Source organism: Macaca thibetana, chromosome 7 (genome assembly GCF_024542745.1).
Source record: "Macaca thibetana thibetana isolate TM-01 chromosome 7, ASM2454274v1, whole genome shotgun sequence".
Lineage (NCBI taxonomy): Eukaryota > Metazoa > Chordata > Mammalia > Primates > Cercopithecidae > Macaca > Macaca thibetana.
The window spans coordinates 109,381,209-109,401,164 of record NC_065584.1 but is presented as its reverse complement, the minus strand read 5'-3'; the positions used below and the strand labels follow the sequence as shown (position 1 = coordinate 109,401,164).

Sequence of the window (19,956 nt, the reverse complement as noted above, 5' to 3'; positions counted from 1 at the left end):
CGATTCCATCGTGTGCAGAATCTAAAATCGTCACGCTCGTGGAAGCAGAGAGTAGAATGGTGGCTGTCGAGGGTGGAGGGAGGGGGATGGGCAGAGGCTGCTCAATGGGTCAAGTTTCAGTTATCCCAGCCAGGTACGTTCCAGAGACCGTGGTATGACACAGTGCCTAGCGTTAATACGGTATTATGCACTTCGAAGTGTATTAAGAAGGCAAACGGGTGTTAAGTTTACCATGAAGCGCACATACATACACATAAGCACATGTATGGATGCACACGTTCGGTACCTCAATTGTGGTGACAGTATCACAGGTATACACATATGTCCCAATTCATGAAAACTTACACATTCAATAGGTGCAGATTTTTGTCAGTGACTTCAATACAGCTTTAAAAAAAAGTGGTAAAAAGACACTCAAAGGAAAGGAGGGGAGAAGGGAGTAAGGGAAAGTGGAGAGACCTCGATGCCCACCCATTTTGCAGATCCCTGCTCCAGGGAAGGGCCACGCGTCCCCTTCCCCCCCAAGGACTGTGACCGTCACTGTGTGCCACTTCCAGCCTGAGGCAGCAAACCCCAGTGGCTCCCCATGTCCCTCCTGTGATGTGGCCACTGCAGATGCCTCATGCTGGCGTGGCACAGTCACTCAGGGGAGATGCATGGGCTCTGAAGAGCTGCGTGTCCACCTCTGCACCCTGTGGCTGCTGTGGTCAAGTTGTACGTGGCTTCCGCCCCTGTGGACACACAGGAGCCAGCATCCTACCCTCAGCACCCCCACAGCGGCCACTGCAGAGACAGTGGGACCCACACTCATGAGGGCAGAGATGGTCCTGAGGCTCCAGGGGAAGAACAGACAGATGCCTGTTTATCTGCAATGTTGTATTTCTTAATAAAACAAACAAGAAATTCCAAGGCAAAGAGGATAAAATGTTGATACTTTCTCACTTCGTGTGGTGAACACATGGATATTTGTCTTACTATTGTCTCTGATTCCATTTTTTTAAGGTAAATTTTAAGTAGTCACTAAAATTTATGGAACAAAACTGTGAAAGTGTCCTATTCTTAGAAAAAGGAACAACCTAAATCACCAATGTTAGGGCTCTTCAAATTCAGTCCAGAAAGGATCTGGGTCCAAACCTCAGAGCTCCCCAGAAGGTGGGGTTGAGCTGTGAGCGCGGGGCCAGAAGCAAGCACTGATGGAGGCTGTGCGGGGTCCTGTGCTCGGGCCGCGTCTGTGGCCTCGCTGGCTGGGACAGTGCGGACTCTCTGCAAACTGTGTTTCCCTGGAGAACAGGAAGAATGCACAAGCCGCAGCTGAGGACCGGTAAGGGCAGCCCTGTCAGAAGGCGTCCGCCTGCCTGGGGCGCCGGGAGAGGTGGAGCCGGCTGGGCCACAGCTGGGACATTTGACCACAGCCGCAAGACTTCTCCAATGTGGAACTTCACCAAAAAGTAACAACAGCCACCGAGTTAGTTCAGGATTACCACACCCAGACCTTGGAAGGAGAACAACAGCCAGGCAGCTAGAGGGCCAACCTAGGCAGAAACTAAATTCCAGGCTGCAAGCGAGGGAGGCAGGTTCCCAGGTCTGCCTACGGTCAGTGCTGCACGAGCCCGGCCTGCTCTTTTCCCCACACAGCCAGGCCTGCTGCTCCAGTCCGGGGGTGCCCTTGTTCAGAATACGATACAGGGTGGTGGGATGTCTTGGGATCCCACAGGCTGTTCCCTGCGGGGAGCGGGGAGGCCCTCAGAGTCAGAAGAACAGAGGGCTCTCCCCTGTCCTGTGTCCTGCCATGGGGAGTGCTCACCATGCTTCTGGCCTGTTCCCTGCACACCTGGGACGACCTCAGGAGTTTGTGAGAGGACCCCAGCGACTTGTGTGCAAGCCCCTAGGCCTACCTTTACTTTGCCACACCCAGGTTCCCAGTTCCTGCCTGGAACCAAGCAATCGATGCCGGCAGAAGTCACAACAGAAACACTCATCTGTCCAACTAAAGGTCTACGACGTGCCCTTCCAGGCCCAGCTGGGGCTCAAGACCACACAGAGAACGAGAGATCTTGCCCAGGCCAAGCACTAGGAGACACACGGGCTGCTTAGAATAGCTTCTGCATCCGGAGCAAATGAAGATGGAAGTCTCTGTCTTTTGATGTCTCACAATTTTCAAAGGAAGGAAGGGAGGGAGGGAGGGAGGGAGGGAGGGAGGGAGGGAGGGAGGGAGGGAGGGAGGGAGGGAGGGAGGAAGGAAGGAGGGAAGGAGAGAAAGAAAGAAAAGAAAAGAGAAAAGAAAAGAAAAGAGAAAAGAAAAGAAAAGAGAAAAGAAAAGAAGGCAGGCAGGCAGACAGACAAGACAAGACAGCGTTTTCTGGGAGGGGTGGCAGCTCTCAGTGGCGTTGACCCCAAGACCACCAGTCACCCCAGGACGTGCCGTCCACAGCGGCTGCAGAGCCTCGGCTCCCCGCCTGCAGTCTGGGCTCTCGGCGCTCCCCGCCCAGCTGCCCCGGGCTCTGCTCACTTTTGTCCTCTACACCTGTGAGTGCAGCAAAGGAGCAGGCTTCATCCTCTGCTGCCTTAGGGAGGGAGGGTGAGCCCCAGGCTATGTCCAGGCTGAAGCTGAGCCCTCAACATGGAGACATGCAACTCACCATGGTAGCGGTGAATGGGATGTTGTCAATCAGGGACGACGCCAGGGCTGAGACCCACACCACCAGGACGATGGCGGCCGTGAGGCGCTGCTCCTCTGGGACCATCTGGAAGGAGGACAAGAGCAGCTGCAGTGTTCCATCACATGCACTCAGGGTCAGATCCCACCAGCCGGGAGACTCAGAGGGGCCCCAGGGTGTCAGTCCTTCTTACCCATCACAAGACCAAGGCAGACACAGGTGTGCAAGCCAGGGCCCCACCCACACCGGGAGCCTCCGCTGGGTTTCTACCAGCAACGCCCAGCCATGCCCAGGCCTGCCAGCCCCTGGATGGGGAGGCAGAGTGACCCTGCCCCTCGTCCACGTGTGGTGGCTGCGCACACTGGTCACACTGACCCGATGGCCTGGCAGACCACTGAGGCTGGGGTGCCTGCAGCACTCACTCACTGAGGCTGGCGTCGATCCCGCTCCTTCTCAGACAGGCTTTAAATAAAGTTAAAAGCAAAATAGCAAGCATCTGTAATTATATATTCTTTGGAAAAAGTCTCCCTTCATCTCTGGGCTGCACAGGATAGAACAGGTTCCCTGCTGTGCCTTTTTACATAATTAATGTGACCTGTTCTTACCAGAATTTTTTTTTTTCCCACAAAATCAAAGAGCAGTGGGTGGAGTGCCTTCTATTATAGCATTTATTTTACCTTTATTAGCAAAGCAGTTTGTTCTCCAACATATTCTATTAAGTGGAGATGTGCCAACGCCTAGAAGAAAGGATGTGTGATGAGAATCAGTATAAAACAGAAAATATATGCAAGATTTAAAAAAAAGTCTTGAAAAGACGTGAACATAAGGTAGGCCCAGACTCCTGCTTCTTATAAAAGATCAGACTCAAATACACAGTCTATAAATAATTTACTATCATATATGCACAATGAAGAGTCACGGAGAAAAAGTCCAACAACAATGGCAGAAATCCCTCATTGATTTGAGTTAATGTCCATGTTAAATTTAAATCCGAACGGAAGACTCTCTTTAAGACCCGTGTGACGATACCGTTCAATCGCACATAATGAAATACCATTCCGTACAGGTCTTTCAAGTAAGTGGCATTTCCAATTTCTTTTTAAAGTTAAACATCACAGAGTTTTAAAAGAATTTTTTAATGCAGTTTTTATAATCTTCAAAGAAAAGAAGGAAAAGTCTATTTAACTGGCACATGTAACTATTTCCACAGTACTAGGCAGATTCAGAAACCTGGACCCAGGGAAAGGCCGGGAAGAGCAGAAGAGAGAAGATGAGGCACAGGAGCCTTCTGCCCAGGCTGCCAAGGTCCCGCGCAGGGACGCCCAGAGGCTGGCGACCGAGCCACCGTGGGAGGTCAGCGGAAGGCAACAGGTACCGGTGGCTCAGCTGCCCAGCAGCTCTGTGGGTGTGGCCTTTTCACTGTGATTCGATCATGCTGAAAGACTGCAAATATTGGAAACAGCAGCTTGTCTGTGTTTTTTTTATTTTTTTAATTTTTTTGTTTTTGTTTTTGAGACAGTTTTGCTCTATTGCTCAGGCTGGAGTGCAGTGGCGTGATCTCGGTTCACTGCAACCTCCACCTTCTGGGTTCAAGCGATTCTCCTGCCTCAGCCTCCCGAGTAGCTGGGATTACAGGCGCCCATCACCACACCTGGCTTATTTTTATATTTTTAGTAGAGATGGGGTTTTGCCATGTTGGCCAGGCTGGTCTTGAACTCCTGACCTCAGGTGATCTGCCTGCCTCGGCCTCCCAAAGTACTGAGATGACAGGCGTGAGCCACTGTGCCCGGCCAGCTTGTCCTTGTTTAAAGTAAGCTTAAGAATCTCAATCTGCATGTAAGTTGGTAGCTGACCTTCATTTAAAAGCCATGGAGCCCAAATGTTGGGTCTTCAATCACAATTCTCCATCAAGTTTGCTTTTATACCAACTAAGTCATAAGGAGAATCACTTCAGAGCAGGGTTTCTCACCCTGGCCCTGCTAATTTAGAGCCAGATCATTCTCTGCTCTGGGGCTGGCCCGTGCATTGTAAGACGCTGCACAGCAGCCCCGGCCTGGCCACACTCGATGCCAGTGGCACCTCACCACCACCAGCGTGACGGCCAAAGACATCTCCAGACACAGCCACTGTCCTCTCTCTGGGGGAGTAAAACCACCCCGTTAAGAACCAATGTTCCCTGGGGGGTAAAATCACCCACTGTTAAAGAATGAAAAATGTAGCATAATCCAAATTTTATTAAATGAAACTTTAAAAATGAAAAAATGTTGAATGTAGCTATACCTTTTGCTTTGCTTGACATCATCAGTTGAAAGAAAAATCAGAGGCCTAAACCAGATTAAAATGTTCTGCCAAATGCCAAATAGGGATGGTTCTATGTGTATATGCCTCACACACACACAGAGTATGGTGTGCACAACTTGATGTGTACCTATAGACATTTATATTTACATATTTAGTGTCATATAATTATCCTAAATATCATGGTCCGAGTTATGTAGTGTAAGAAGACAAAATAAAGTAAAATCTTCAAAAAACTTGAATATTGCACCTAATAACTCAGCTCAAAATAACTGATCTCTTAATTTTTTTAAAAAAAAGTCAAAATATGAAGAAACTACAAATACACTCTTTTACAAAATGAAGTAATTATCTAGCACATCCCTGTCTATCAAGCCTAACACTGTAGGTATACAATGTGTATTTTACAGTATGCAAAGTGTATGTACAGTTGAAGATTATACCCATTACTTGTCTCCTTCATCAGCTTATACAGTGAAAAGATGATCGTGTAGTATAAGTCAGGATGTGAAACATCATTAGTCTGTCACAGAAATGCTGATTCAGCAATGACCTGACATCCTTGTCCCACTGAAATAAGCCAATACCATAAATCATTGCTACCACTTCTTTCAAAATGATAAACTAGGAGGTCTAAGAGTCCCTTCTTCAGCCAAACAAATGGACCCTAGATAAAACACACTTTTAACACGTTCCAGATTAGCAAGACAATGTATGGCTTTCCAAGGAATCTCTCCCCATGAAAATGTTTCCTGCAGCTGTCTAAGAGCTGCAAGACTTGAGTGGCACAGGGTGGAACTGCCTTGAAGCTCGAGGCTGATCAAGCCCTGAAGTCAGAGGAGGTGTGAATGCTTGTGAGGTTGTAGGCTCCACTAAGATTTCTCATACTGAGCTAAGATCCTTGAAATGCACCAAAATTATTCCCTGGCATCCAGCAGAGGCAGACACAGCAGTTTCTGGAGGAAAGCATCCCGCCTGCAGGCCCTCAGGAATCCCACAGAACAAGATGAAATGATGAGATTATAGTCTTGGATCTCCAGGGACACAGAAGACAAGCAGCATGAATGAGAGCAGAAACAACCAAAACAGATTTAGCCAGACCCCACAACTGCATGGATGAGAATTCATAGATACTGAATATAGAAGAGGAACTTTGCTTAAAGAAATTAGGGGTTGAAGAGTGTAAAAGTACCAATTAACATGGGCCCTCGATGAGTTAAGAATGAAGGCCGTCATCTCCAGATGACATTAAACCACCAAAAACACTAAAAGAGTGAGTATATAACTGCCAAGAAAGGGGAAATAGAATTTTAAATAATTCTCAATCAAATTAAATAGTCAAAAATTGGCTAATCAAGAAAACTAAGGTAATAAATCATACTAGAAATTTAAAATAATTTTGAATAAATAAAATGTAAATATAATCAAAATGCACACGAAAACTTGAGGGATGCAGCTAAAAGGAAATTTATAGTCAAATATACACAATGGGAAATACGAAGCATGAATATCAAAAGCTAAGTATCCATCTTTGTAAGTTAAGAAAATAACAACAAATTGAACCCAAAGAAGTGAAGAGAAAATGACAATTTTAAGTAGAAAATGGGAAAGAGAGAGAGTCACCAAAAACAACAATGAAAAAAGAGATCATCACTATAAAGATACTACAATAAACAGATAATGGAGTAAAATTACAAATCAACTCTAGCATTATTTTTGCTTTTATACAGATATCCAGTTGATTCAGCACCATTTGTTGAAAAAATGTTTTCTTTCCTAAATGAATTGCTTTGCCACTATGGTTTAAAATCAGTTGTATATTTAAAAAACACGAGGCCGGGCGCGGTGGCTCAAGCCTGTAATCCCAGCACTTTGGGAGGCCGAGACGGGCAGATCACGAGGTCAGGAGATCAAGACCATCCTGGCTAACACGGTGAAACCCCGTATCTACTAAAAAAATACAAAAAACTAGCCGGGCGAGGTGGCAGGCGCCTGTAGTCCCAGCTACTCGGGAGGCCGAGGCAGGAGAATGGCGTAAACCCGGGAGGCAGAGCTTGCAGTGAGCTGAATCCGGCCACTGCACTCCAGCCTGGGCGACAGAGCAAGACTCCGTCTCAAAAAAAAAAAAAAAAAAAAAAAAACACATAACACATATACAGAGTCTATTTCTGTACTCTCTATTCTGTTCCATTAATCTATGTCTATCTTTTGCCAGTACCACAGTCTTGATTACTATAGCTTTGTAGTAAGTCAAGAAATCAGGTAAGTGCTCCAAAAGTTGTCCTTTTGGGGAAAAAAATGCTTTAGTTATTTGAATTTAGTCCCTTGAATGTCTACACAAATTGTATAATTAGCTTGTCATTCTCTGCAGAAAAACCTAGTTCAATTTTTATTAGAATTGTGCTTAAATCTGTGAGTCAATGTGGGAAGAACTGCACACGAAACAACACTGATTCTTCGGATCTATGGACAGACTGTATCTCTTCATTAGGTCTTTAGATCTTTCACAAAAATTTCTTTTCAAAATATCTCAGTAATTTTTGTTATAGGAATCTTGAGCATACTTTTTTTTTTAAGATTTATTCCTAGGTTTTTAAGGCTTTTAGTATCATTATAAATGCAATTGTTCCTTAAATATTTTCCAATTATGTGCCACTAGTATATGATAATATATTGATTTTTGATACTGATCTTGTATCTTCTGACCTTGCTAAATTTATATATTAGCTCTGGTAGTACTGGATTTTTTGTAGACTACCTGAGATTTTCTACATAAACAATCACATAGCCTGTAAACAAGAACAGTTTTACTTCTCTCATTTTCATTTTTCTGCCATTTATTTCTTTATATTGTCATGTTACAAGAAGTAGGTTCTTCAGTACATTGTCTGTTGAATGGAAAAGGTGACTGCCTTGCTGCCAATCTCATGGAAAAACAATTAAGTTTTTCACCGTGAAGTATAAGGTTGGCTCCAGGTTTTTCAAAAACGCCTGTCATCAATTTGAGAATTCACGGTTTGCTCCCAAATGCTCTTTCTGCATCTATTGAAATGATCATATGGTTTTTCTCCCGCATTCTGTTAATATGGAAAATTATACTAATTATTGAATGTTAAATCAACCTTGGATTTCTGGAATAAACGTTTTTTGATTATGCTGTACTATTTTATATACCATAGCATTTGATTTGATATCTTGCTTGATCTATGTGAGTGGGAGACGTTGATCTGTAATTTTCTTTTCACATAATACCTTTGTCTTAATACCAGGGTAATACTAGACCTACAAAGTAAGTGGGGAACTGTCCCCCACCTCCATTATTTTCTGAAAGAGATTTATAGGGTTGGTATTATTTCTTACTCAACGTTCAAGAAGATTAAACAGGGAAGCCATTTGTGTTTGGACTTTTCCTTGTGTAAATAATTTTAATTACTAATTCAGCTGCTTTATTGATATAATTCTATTCAGATTTTCTATTAAAACGTGAGTCCATTTTGGTAAGTTGTAGTTTTTAAGGAACTATTCCATTTCATGTAAGTTGTTGAATTTGTTGGTATAAATTTGTTAACAGATTATCTTATTGTTTTTTAATCCCTGTAGGGTTTGTGTTGGTCACCTCTCATTTCTTGACGATACTGGTGATGTGTGTTCAATTGTTTCTTTTCAAAGAACCAGCTTTTTAGTTTAGTGGGTTTTTTTTTTTTTCTGCATTGTCTGTTTCCTACTTTGTTGATTCTGATCTTATCGTTATTAGTTTCTTCTTCCTATGTATTTTAGTTTTACTTTCCATTCCAGCTTCTTAAAGTAGAACATTAGATAGCTGATTTTAGATCTTTCTTATTTTCTGTTGTATTTCATCTACAAGTTTCCCTCTAAGCTAACTTTAGCTGCACTCAAAAATTTTTTATATATTTTCAACAACATTTTACTTTGTAATACTATCTTATTCCCTTGTGATTTCATTTTTGACTCATGACTTAACAAGAAGTGTATTTTTGACTTTCCAGACATTGAGGTTTTCCCAGGCTGCTATTGATTTCTAACTTAAATTTGTTGTGGTCATAGTACGTAATCCTTATGATGTAATATTATAATATTGGTGAATGGACTGTGTATACATGAAAAGACTGAATTCTGTGGTTGTTGGATATAGTGTTCCACAAATGTCAATTGAATCAAGGTGGTTGATAATGTTATTCATAGCTTCTATGGCTTTCCTGATTTTTTTTTTTTTTTTTTTGTCTAGGTGTTCTATCAATTTCTGAACAGTGATAAAATCTTCTTCTATGATTCTGGAATTGTCTATTTTGTTTTACTTTAGTGAATCAATTGCATCTTGAGTATTTACCAGGGACATTCATAATTGTTATATCTTCCTTATAATCTGTCTCATTTATTATTAAATGTCCCTCATTATGTCCAATTATATTATGTATATTGAAGTTTACCCTATGCCACTTCGGCCTTTTATGCTTATTATTTGCATGCCATGTATTTTTCCATTCATTTACTTTCAACATATCTCTATACTTAATTGAAAAGTATGTCTTATATCATTGCTCAGCCTTTCAACTAAGATCAAGGGTAAAGTATGTCTCTTATGAGCAGCATATACTACAGCCTTACTTCCTTATCTGCTTTCTCAATATTTTCCTCTTACTGGGAATGTTTGCAGTTAACATAATTATTGATATAGTTGTATTCAGGTCAAAAAAATTATCATTTATTTTCTGTTTGTCTCTTCTTTTTTTATTCATTTCTGTGCCCATTTTCTTGCTTTCTTTTGGGTTACTTGAATACTATTTTATTTTCATCAGTTGGCTTTTAATAATAATTAATAATATTAAGTATTAAATATTATTATTCTTAATAATTTTTATTTTAAGTACTTACTCCATGAATTAAAATATAGATATGTAACTTCTTTACAGCCTAAAGTTTTATTGCATCAAGTAAAATGTACAAGCTTTGAAATGATAAAAGTCACTTTACCTCTCCCATTTCCTCTTATAGTATAGTTGACATCTTGTGGTATATATTGTATATATTACACTTTATGGTATATGTTACATCTATATACTTAAAACTCCCACCAGACAATATTATAATTTATACTTTCAACCATCAAATCTAATTTGAAGAACTTAAGAGGGAAAAAAGTTATCTTTTACACTTACCTACTTTTACCATTTCTGCTGTTCTTCATCCCTAAAGATCTAATTTCTCTGTAATATCATTTTGCTTCATCCTGGATAAATTCCATTAACATGTCTTATAGAGCAGGTCTGCTGGAAATGAATTCCAGTCATTTTCTTCATCTGAGAATGTTTCTCTTTTTTTCCTTTATTCCTGAATATTATGCTAGATACAGAATTCTGGCTTGAAAGTTCTTTTCTTTCAGCACTTAAAGAAAGTGCTCCACTATCTACTTGCCTCCAGGATTTCTGATGAGAAATTTGCAGTCATTCAAATCCTAGTCCCTTGTATGCAATGTATCACTCTTCTCTCACTGTTTTCAAGATTTTTTTCTTATTTTTAGTTTTCAGCACTATGATTATGATGTGTCCAGGCATGTTTTCCTTTATTTCATCCTGTGTTTTCACTGAATTTCATGAAATTGTAAATGTGTCTTTGCAAGATTGATAATTCTCTGTCATTATCTCTTCAAATATCTTCTTCTCTTAATCTCTTGCTCCTCTTCTCTGAAGCTCCAATTGTTTTTAATATTTGGAAATATTTATTATTTTTTAAATTTAATTTTAAGTTCCGGGACACATGTGCAGGAAGTACAGGTTTATTACATAGGTAAATGTCTGCCATGGTAGTTTGCTGCACCTATCAATCCATCACCTAGGTATTAAGCCCCACATGCATTAGCTATTTATCCTGATGTTCTCCCTCCCCCTTTTCCCCCTTGACAGGATCCAGTGTGGGTTGTCCCCTCCCTCTATCCATTGTTCTCATTGTTCAGCTCCCACTTATAAATGACAACATGCAGAGTGTGGTTTTCTGTTCCTGTGCTAACTTGATGAAGATGACAGCTTCCAGCTCCATCATGTCCCTTCAAAGGACATGACCTTGCTTCTTTTCATGGCTGCAGAGTATTCCATGGTGTACATGTACCACATTGTCTTTATCCAGGTTATCACCGTAGGGCATTTGGGTTGATTCCATGTCTTTGCTATTGTGAATAGTGCTGCAATGAACATATGCATGCATGTATCTTTAGAGAAGAATGATTTATATTCCTTTGGGTATATTTATATTCCAATGGGTATAACCCATTGCTGGGTTAAATTGTATTTTGGGCCCTAGGTCTCTGAGGAATCTCCACACTGTCTTCCACAATTGTTGAACTACTTTACATTTACACCAACAGTGTAAAAGCGTTTCTATTTCTCCACAGTGTCTGTTGTTTCTAGACTTTTTAATAATTGCCATTCTGACTGATGTGAGATCTCATTGTGGTTTTGCTTTGCATTTCTCTAATGATTAGTGATGTTGAGATTTTTTTCTTAAGTTTGTTGGTTGCATGAATGTCTTCTTTTGAGAAGTGTCTGTTCATGTCCTTTGCCCACTTTTTAATGTGGTTGTTGGTTTTTTTTATTGTAAATTTGTTTAAGTTCCTTATAGATTCTGGATATTAGACCTTTGTCAGATGGATAGAGTGCAAAAATTCTCTCCCATTCTGTAGGCTGTCCGTTCATTCTGAGGATAGTTTCTTTTGCTGTGCAGAAGCTCTTTAGTTTAATTAGATCCCATTTGTCAACTTTTGCTTTTGTTGTAATTGCTTTTGACATTTTTGTCATGAAATCTATGTTTGTGTCTATGTCCTGAATGGTATTGCCTAGATTTTCTTCTAGGGTTTTTATAATTCTGGGTTTTATATTTAAGTCTTTAATCCGTCTCGAGTTAATTTTTGTATAAGGTGTAAGGAAGAGGTCCAGTTTCAATTTTCTGCATGTGGCTGGCCAGTTTTCCAAGCACCATTTATTTAATAGGGAATCCTATCCCCATTGCTTGTTTTTGTCAGGTTTGCTGAAGATCAGATGGTTATAGATGTGCAGTCTTATTTCTGAGATCTTTATTCTGTTCCATTGGTCTGTGTGTCAGTACCATGCTGTTTTGGTTACTGTAGCCTGGTGGTATAGTTTGAAATTGGGCAGCATGATGCCTCCAGCTTTGTTCTTTTTGCTTAGGATTATCTTGGCTATACGGGCTCATTTTTGGTTCCATATTAATTTTAAAGTAGTTTTTTCCAATTCTGTGAAGAATGTCAATGGTAATTTAATGGGAATAGCATTGAATCTATAAATTACTTTGGGCAGTATAGCCATTTTCACAATATTGATTCTTCTTCGTATCCATGAGCATGGTATGTTTTTCCATTTCTTTGTGTCCTCTCTGTTTTCCTTGAGCAGTGATTTGTAGTTCTCCTTAAAGAAGTCCTTCACTTCCCTTGTTAGCTGTATTCCTAGGTATTTTATTCTCTTTGTAGCAATTGTGAATGGGAGTTCATTCATTATTTCGCTCTCTGCTTGTGTATTGTTGGTGTATAGGAATACCTGCGATTTTTGCACACTGTTTTTGTATCCTGAGACTTTGCTGAAGTTGTTTATCAGCTTAAGAAGCTTTTGGACTAACAGGATGGGGTTTTCTAGATATAGGATCATGTCATTTGCAAACAGAGACAGTTTGACTTCCTCTCTTCCTATTTGAATACCCTTTATTTCTTTCTCTTGCCTGATTGCCTTGGCCAGAACTTCCAATACTATGTTGAATAGGAGTGGTGAGAGACGGCATCCTTGTCATATGTCGGTTTTCAATGGGAATGCTTCCAGCTTTTGCCCCTTCAGTATGATACTGGCTGTGGGTTTGTCATAAATGATTCTTATTATTTTATGATAAGAATCACATCTAGTTTATTCAATACCTAGTTTTTTGAGAGCTTTTAACATGAAAGGATGTTGAACTTTATCAAAGGCCTTTTTTGTGTCTATTGAGATAATCATGTGGTTTTTATCTTTAGTTCTATTTATGTGATGGATTATGTTTATTGATTTGCGTATGTTGAACCAGCCTTTCACCCCAAGGATGAAGCCGACTTGATCATGGTGGATAAGCTTTTTGATGTGCTGCAGGATTCAATTTGCCTGTATTTTATTGAGGATTTTTACATCGATGTTCATCAGGGATATTGGCCTGGAGTTTTCTTTTTTTGTTGTATCTCTGCCAGGTTTTGGTATCAGGATGATGCTGGCTTCATAAAATTAGTTAGGGAGAAGTCCCTCCTTTTCAATTGCTTGGAATTGTTTCAGAAGAAATGGTACCAGCTCCTCTTTGTACCTCTGGTAGAATTCAGCTGTAAATCCTCTGATCCTGGGCTTTTTCTTATGGGTAGACTGTTAAATATTCATTACTGCCTCAATTTCAGAACTTGCTATTGGTCTATTCAGGGATTCAACTTCTTCTGGGTTCAGTCCTGGGAGGGTGTTTGTGTACAGGAATTTATCCATTTCTTCTAGATTTTCTAGTTTATTTGCATAGAGATGTTTATAGTATTCTCTGATGGTGGTTTATATTTCTGTGGGGTCAGTGGTGATATCTCCTTTATCATTTTTTATTATGCCTATTTGATTCTTCTCTCTTTTCTTCTTTACTAGTCTAGCTAGCGGTCTACCTATCCTATTGATTTTTTTCAAAAAACCAACTCCTAGATTCATTGATTATTTGAAGGGTTTTTCATGTCTCTAGCTCCTTCAGCTTCACTCTGATCTTGGTTATTTATTGTCTTCTGCTAGCTTTGGGGTTTGTTTGCTCTTGGTTCTCCAGTTCTTTTAGTTGTGATCTTAGGGTGTTGATTTGACATCTTTCTAGCTTTCTGATCTAGGCATTTGGTGCCGTAAATTTCCCTCTTACTACTGCTTTAGCTGCATCCCAGAGGTTCTCTTTGTTCTCTTTGGTTTCAAAGAACTTCTTGATTTCTGCCTTCATTTTATTATCTACCCAGGAGTCAATCAGGAGAAGGTTGTTCAGTTTCCATGTAGTTGTGAGGTTTTGAGCGAGTTTCTTATTCTTCAGTGAAACTCCAATTTTTGGTCTTGTTCCACAGCTTTATGAACTCTAGCAATGTAAAAAAAAATTTTGTCTAAGTTCTTTAGATTGGATAATTTACATTGATCTATTTCAGTTCACTGACTCTTCCCTCTGTCATAGTCATTCCACTACTGAACTCATCGAGCAACTCTTTTTTATTTAAGGTGTTGTAGTTTTAATTTCTAACCTTTGTATTAGATTTTCTGGTATAATTCCTATTCTCCCCTTAGAACTCTCATCCTTTCATTCATTTCAAGTGCATTTTCTTTACCTCATTGATCATAGTTATGAAAGCTACTTTAAATTCTTTGGTCATTGCAATATCTGGGTCCTCTCAGGTTTGGTATCTGATGACTGTCATTTTCCCTTGGAAATTTATAACATATTTTCTTATTCATTGTACACTGAGTCCTTTGGTACTGTCTCCTGGATACTGTCAATGTTAAAATACATAAACTCTGGATTCTGTTTTAATCTTCTGGAGATTATTAATTTTTTTTTTACTTATAAGCTAATTAGCTTCCGACCACAATTTCTGTCCTACTTTCTAAAGGAAGTGGTTCAAATTCAAATTTCCTGTGATCACTTGGGCCTGGTTCACACGTGTATCATCCAATAGTCAGCCACATGCTTGTGCAGATGGTTCAAATCTCAGTTGAGTTCTCTAAGCCTTGCCATCTTGCTTCATACCTGCCTAGCATATACATCATTCAAGAGTTAGTCAGAGACCTGTATGGATGGTTCTCACCTCAGTGAGTCATCAGTCAGTCCTCTGGGCCTTTGCTGCGCTGGTTTGAGTCTGTCCCCAGATGGCGTTGTTCTGAAAGTAGGCTGAGGCTAGTGCAAGTTCATGAACAGAACTGGGGGGCTTCTCTGGCTCTCTCTTCTGGGATTCCCCCACACTCCCTGGCCTGCAGGTGCTACTCTCTCTGACTCCTCTGGGCCAAAAGATAGGGTTGCTACTGGAGTACTGTCTGTCTATGCCACCATGCCACTGCATGATGAGAGCTGGCTCCAGGGAGAAATCCAGGAGAGAAGAAAACAGGAAAACCACCCTGAGAGGGTTCCTTCTGCAGGCTTCGACATTCTCCACAATCTACCTGTTTGTACTTCTCAGAGTCCATATGGAGTTGATTTTTGTCCAGTTTTCATTGTAATCAGAGGGAGCTGTGAACTTCAGAGGTTTACACGCCCTTAGCAGATTGGAATTCAACATTCTCTCTCATTATGACACCGGGTTAAAATACTCTTTTTCTGCCAATATCTAAATTTTAAAATAAATTAAGTCGGCTACTTTTCCTGCGTCCAATCCTCCCCAACTGACCACCTAGGGTCCTGGGACCTCACACCCCCTGCAGAGCCCTCATCAGGGCAAGGGAGATCAGCGAGCATCACACAACTCTGGATAAGGAGGAAAGGGCGCAGGTCTGGCTGCCTCCAGCCAGCATTTGAGAACCTGAACAGTCTCCATGACCATCAGGTGTACCACAGCAGAGGTACGAGCAGGCTGATATCTCGGAAGTCAGGTAGACAGTCCCTGGGATCTCTGGGCTTCCTTTTATCAGATGCCCTGCAGCCTGCCTTTCTGTGCTGATGCTTCCGCTCATGATGTCCTGTCTCATTTTAAAACCGCCTCCATCAAAATCTGACTGGAGCAATAAGAAACACCTGATTTTTTTGAATCTCTAAAACATATTGAAAGTTCTTACATGTTTAACAGCTGACATATTTAGCAATTTTCACAAACATTTCAAATATAATTGAATATTTTAAATGAACTTGACTTACAATATTATCTTTGGAGAATGTCAGAGCAAGGTTAGAAAGACTATCAAAATTAGTAAAAAGCTCATTATAAATCATCTTTGCTGCAGACATTTAAAAATAAAAATGGGCCAGGCGTGGTGGCTCACACTTGTAATTCCAGCACTTTGGGAAGCCAAGGTGGGCAGATCACTTGAGCTCAGGAGTTCGAGACCAGCCTGGTCAATGTGGCAAAACCTGTCCCTAAAAAAAAAATAAAATTAACCAGGCATGGTGGCGCACGCCTGCAGTCCCAGCTATTCCAGAGGCTGAGGTGGGATGATTACTTGGGCCCGGGGAGTAGAGGTTGCAGTGAGCTGAAATCATACCACTGCACTCCAGCCTCAGTGACAGAGTGAGACTGCTTCAAAATAAATAAATACATACATACATAAATACATAAAGTAAAAATAAAAATGAAAATGCCTGTGTGTAAATTTTCCTCCAAAATTATGCATGCATCTTCCCAGTAAACTTACTATTGATTCTGTTTGCAAGGCAGCACTTCTTTTAAGACTCAGATACAAGATAAAGCAAGTTAAATGACCCTCATGTTTATACGCCTGGCAGAAAAGCTAGGTGACCACTCTCGTTCTAAAAATAAACTTCTTATTACGTTGTTCATTCACATTGGTATCAGATCCACTTAGAATCATCTGTAATTTAAAAACTAATCCTATTTTTGTATTCCATGAAAAAGAGACATTAGAAGTGACTTGAGTCATTATTGAAAAGCACTAAATAAAAGGAAGAAAATAAAATTTATTTTGGGGGGATTTTGATAGCAATATGTACCTTTTTGTTTAGTTTCATTTTTGTGTTCTCATTTGTTTAGTTTTACTGCTAAGGGAGCGTTTTCTCTTTTTGTTGTTTATTTCCCCAAAGGCAAGAAGAATGAGTCATTAGTGTCTGTGAACTTAGAGACTGTGGGGTAGAGCACGTGAGGGCAACCGTGCCCTCCACCAGCATTCCTGTGATTAAGCTTTGCAGTGAGTGAACTTTCTTTCACTCTTTTACATTATGTCATTTCTTGGATCTTAACATTTCTCAAGACAGTTAAGAGTATAAAAGTTACATGACTTATGTTATAAACCCTATAGTTTATGAGGAAAGGTAACTAATGTCGAAAAATAACATACATACATCAGAAATGACAGCCAGCCAAGAAGAACTGGGAAGGCAGCAGGGAAGCCTGATTTAGGATTTGGCAAGAGTTATCAACTATTAACATGAAATTATTATAAACAACCTATAAATTAGAGCCTTTATCCTGCCTATTATTAGCACGATTCTTACTTCCAATGCCAGAGTCTTGGCTAAAGATGTCCCACTGGCAGAGACACAAATAAATCCAGACCCACGGGAAGGCTTTCCAAATCCCCTTCACACCCAGAGGAGGAAATGCACACAAAGCATGAACAGGCCTGCATGGAGAATTCATCACCTAGGAACCAAGAAATCCCCAAGGCTTCCTAACACCGCTGAGAAACAACAAAGTTGTCTTTTTCTCTTTCTTCTCAGCTTACGATTCTGATTAAAATATCCTCGCAAGAAGCCTTCTTAGATGAATCCATGCGAGAACTACTCTCCTCACAGAACCTGTGAAAATTATGATGAATGACTTACACCACTTGATACATGGTTTGATTTCTAAATATAAGTACATGTATTTCAAAAACGTGCAGTCCTCATGAGCCAACATCCCATATTGCTTAGTCTCCATTCGCTCCTTTATTTGTTTGATGAGTACTGAGTGCTTACTATGTGGCAGCACTGTCAGGACCACTGAGGATTCCGCAGTGACCAAGATAGACACACATTTGCTGATCTCCTAGAGCTTATATTCTGGTGAAGGGAGACAGAGGAAAAGTTTATATATTCATTTATCTGCCACACATATATATTAGAGCATTATTACAACGTGTCATGGATAATACTCTGTTAGAAGGAAAGGAACACAGGAAAGTCGTCAGCAATGATGGAAGAACTCCTTCCGCAGGGCCAGGGAAGGCCGCCCTGAGGATGGACACTTGACGAGACACTAGAGAAGTGAACCAGCCTCCAGCATGCTTGGGAAGAGCATCCCCGGTAGAGGCGACAAGTACAAATGTGCATTCACCTAGCAAGAAGGCCACTGTGTCTGGGGTCCAGCCCCTGTGGTAGGAAATTATGTGTAAGTGGCAGCTACAGCCAGCTCATTTGTGGCTTTATGAGTCATGGTTGAGGCTCTAGATTTTATTCCAAGTGAAACAAGGACAACATGCTGTTATCAAAAGCACCAAAAGCCCTTTAGGTCTAACTTTTCAACATCACACGGAAAAAGAGGAAGCAGTGTCTCATTCAAGGTTCTCAGTCCAAAAGCCTGCTGAGAAGCCAATAAAGCTCCTTAATCTCTAGCAGAACCTGAAATGCGTGGCAACTCTTGTTTTACTCCTATTTATAAAGGCAGGTTTAAATATGATTTTGCAAATTTTTAAGCTAACAATTAAGAGAACGCAACTATTATTTATAACTTCAAAACACTCAAAACATAGATGCAAAGAAACTTTACCAATATACAACATCAGCACATGGGAAGAGGACGTATCAAAGAAATACAATATAGTGAATATAAGGCATAACAGCAAATATTTTAAAATTAGGTCCAATTCTATGTTCTCTACTAGAAACAAATTAAAAACAAAATGACAGAGATTAAAAATAAACAAACGGGCAATTCCAGGGAACTTCCAGTCCAGACAAAATGATAGAGACCCCAAACTCCCTGCTTACTCCTGCCAAGCACACCTATAAACCCTGGGAATAAAGCAAGAGGCAAGTAAAGGAGAATTCTGAAAGGTTGCAGTAAGAGGAGAGGAAACTGGTTTGGGACCTGATAATGGTTTGGCTCTGTGTCCCCACCCAAATCTCATCTGGTAGCTCCCATAATTCTCACCTGTTGTGGGAGATACCTGGTGGGAGATAATTGAATCATGGAGGGCTGCTCTTTCCCAGCTGTTCTTGTGATAGTGAGGAAGTCTCATGAAATCTGATGGTTTTAAAAATGGGAGTGTCCCTGCACAAGCGCGCTCTCTCTCTCTCTCTCTCTCTCTCTCTCTCTGCCTGCTGCCATCCATGTAAGATGTGATTTCCTCCTCCTTGCCTTCTGCCATGATCATGAGGCCTCCCCAGCCATGTTGAACTGTAAGTCCATTAAACCTCTTTCTTTTGTAAATTGCCCAGTCTGGTGTATGTCTTTATTAGCAACGTGAAAATGGACTAACACAGGAGCCCAGGAAAATGGGAACAGCACAGCTGCAGGGTGTATTTCGTCCCTCAAAATCAGCATTTCCAGACCAACTCCCAATATAGCAAGAGAAGACAGCCAGGTGGGCTTGTTCCTCCCTTGGATGAAAATACACCAGGGGAACATGCCCCCCGGCAAGTAAGATTAATAAAAGCCCTGCCAGCAAAGGTAACCACGGGAGGCACCCCATCCCCTACAAAGAGATACCTGGTGAGTGGACAGAACCTGAGAAGGGACCCCACTACACCTCACACCTGGGATCTCAAGCCAAGAGACACCCAGGTCAAGAGCCATGTGCTATGGTATCCTACTATAGCACATGGCTCATGGAATGTTCTGAGGTCCCCACAGGAAGGGGGATGCCATCTCAACAAACACTTAGCCATGGAAGTCTCTTCACTTCTGCAGACCTGAAACTCCTCTCCACAGGAAGAGACATCTGGGCAGCCCAGCCTGGGGAAATCCCTTCCAGCCCCCAAGGCAGCACCCAGCAGCACTGGAGAAACCAAACAGATCAAAGCAGCACTGCAAGATCTCTGAAAATTAAATCTTCATTTGAATGGCAGACTACGTAAATAGTCCATAACTTGTGTGCTAAACTTAAACATGTTGACTGCCTGCTGAAATAAAACATTTATGACTCAGAGTATCCTAAAATAATAGATAAAATACCCAGGATACAATCAAAAGTCACCTGTCATATCAGAAACCGAGAAAATCACAACTTGAATGAGAAAAGACAATCACCTGATGCCAACACTGAGATATATCAGATGTCGGATTATCTGAAAAGGATTTTAAAGCAGCCTTCACAAA

The 19,956-nt window shown here is 40.9% G+C and overlaps 1 protein-coding gene across 1 annotated transcript in view; it reads right to left on the bottom strand.

Moving 5' to 3' along the window:
- Nucleotides 1-19,956, bottom strand: part of OCA2 (OCA2 melanosomal transmembrane protein) — a 333,377-nt gene that overhangs the window by 116,613 nt on the left and 196,808 nt on the right. The window contains exons 19-20 of the mRNA XM_050796132.1: nucleotides 3,335-3,394; nucleotides 2,640-2,744 (exon numbers count right to left, since the gene is read on the bottom strand). Coding sequence (XP_050652089.1) covers nucleotides 2,640-2,744; nucleotides 3,335-3,394 — 165 coding nt within the window. The remainder of the gene's footprint in view (nucleotides 1-2,639; nucleotides 2,745-3,334; nucleotides 3,395-19,956) is intronic.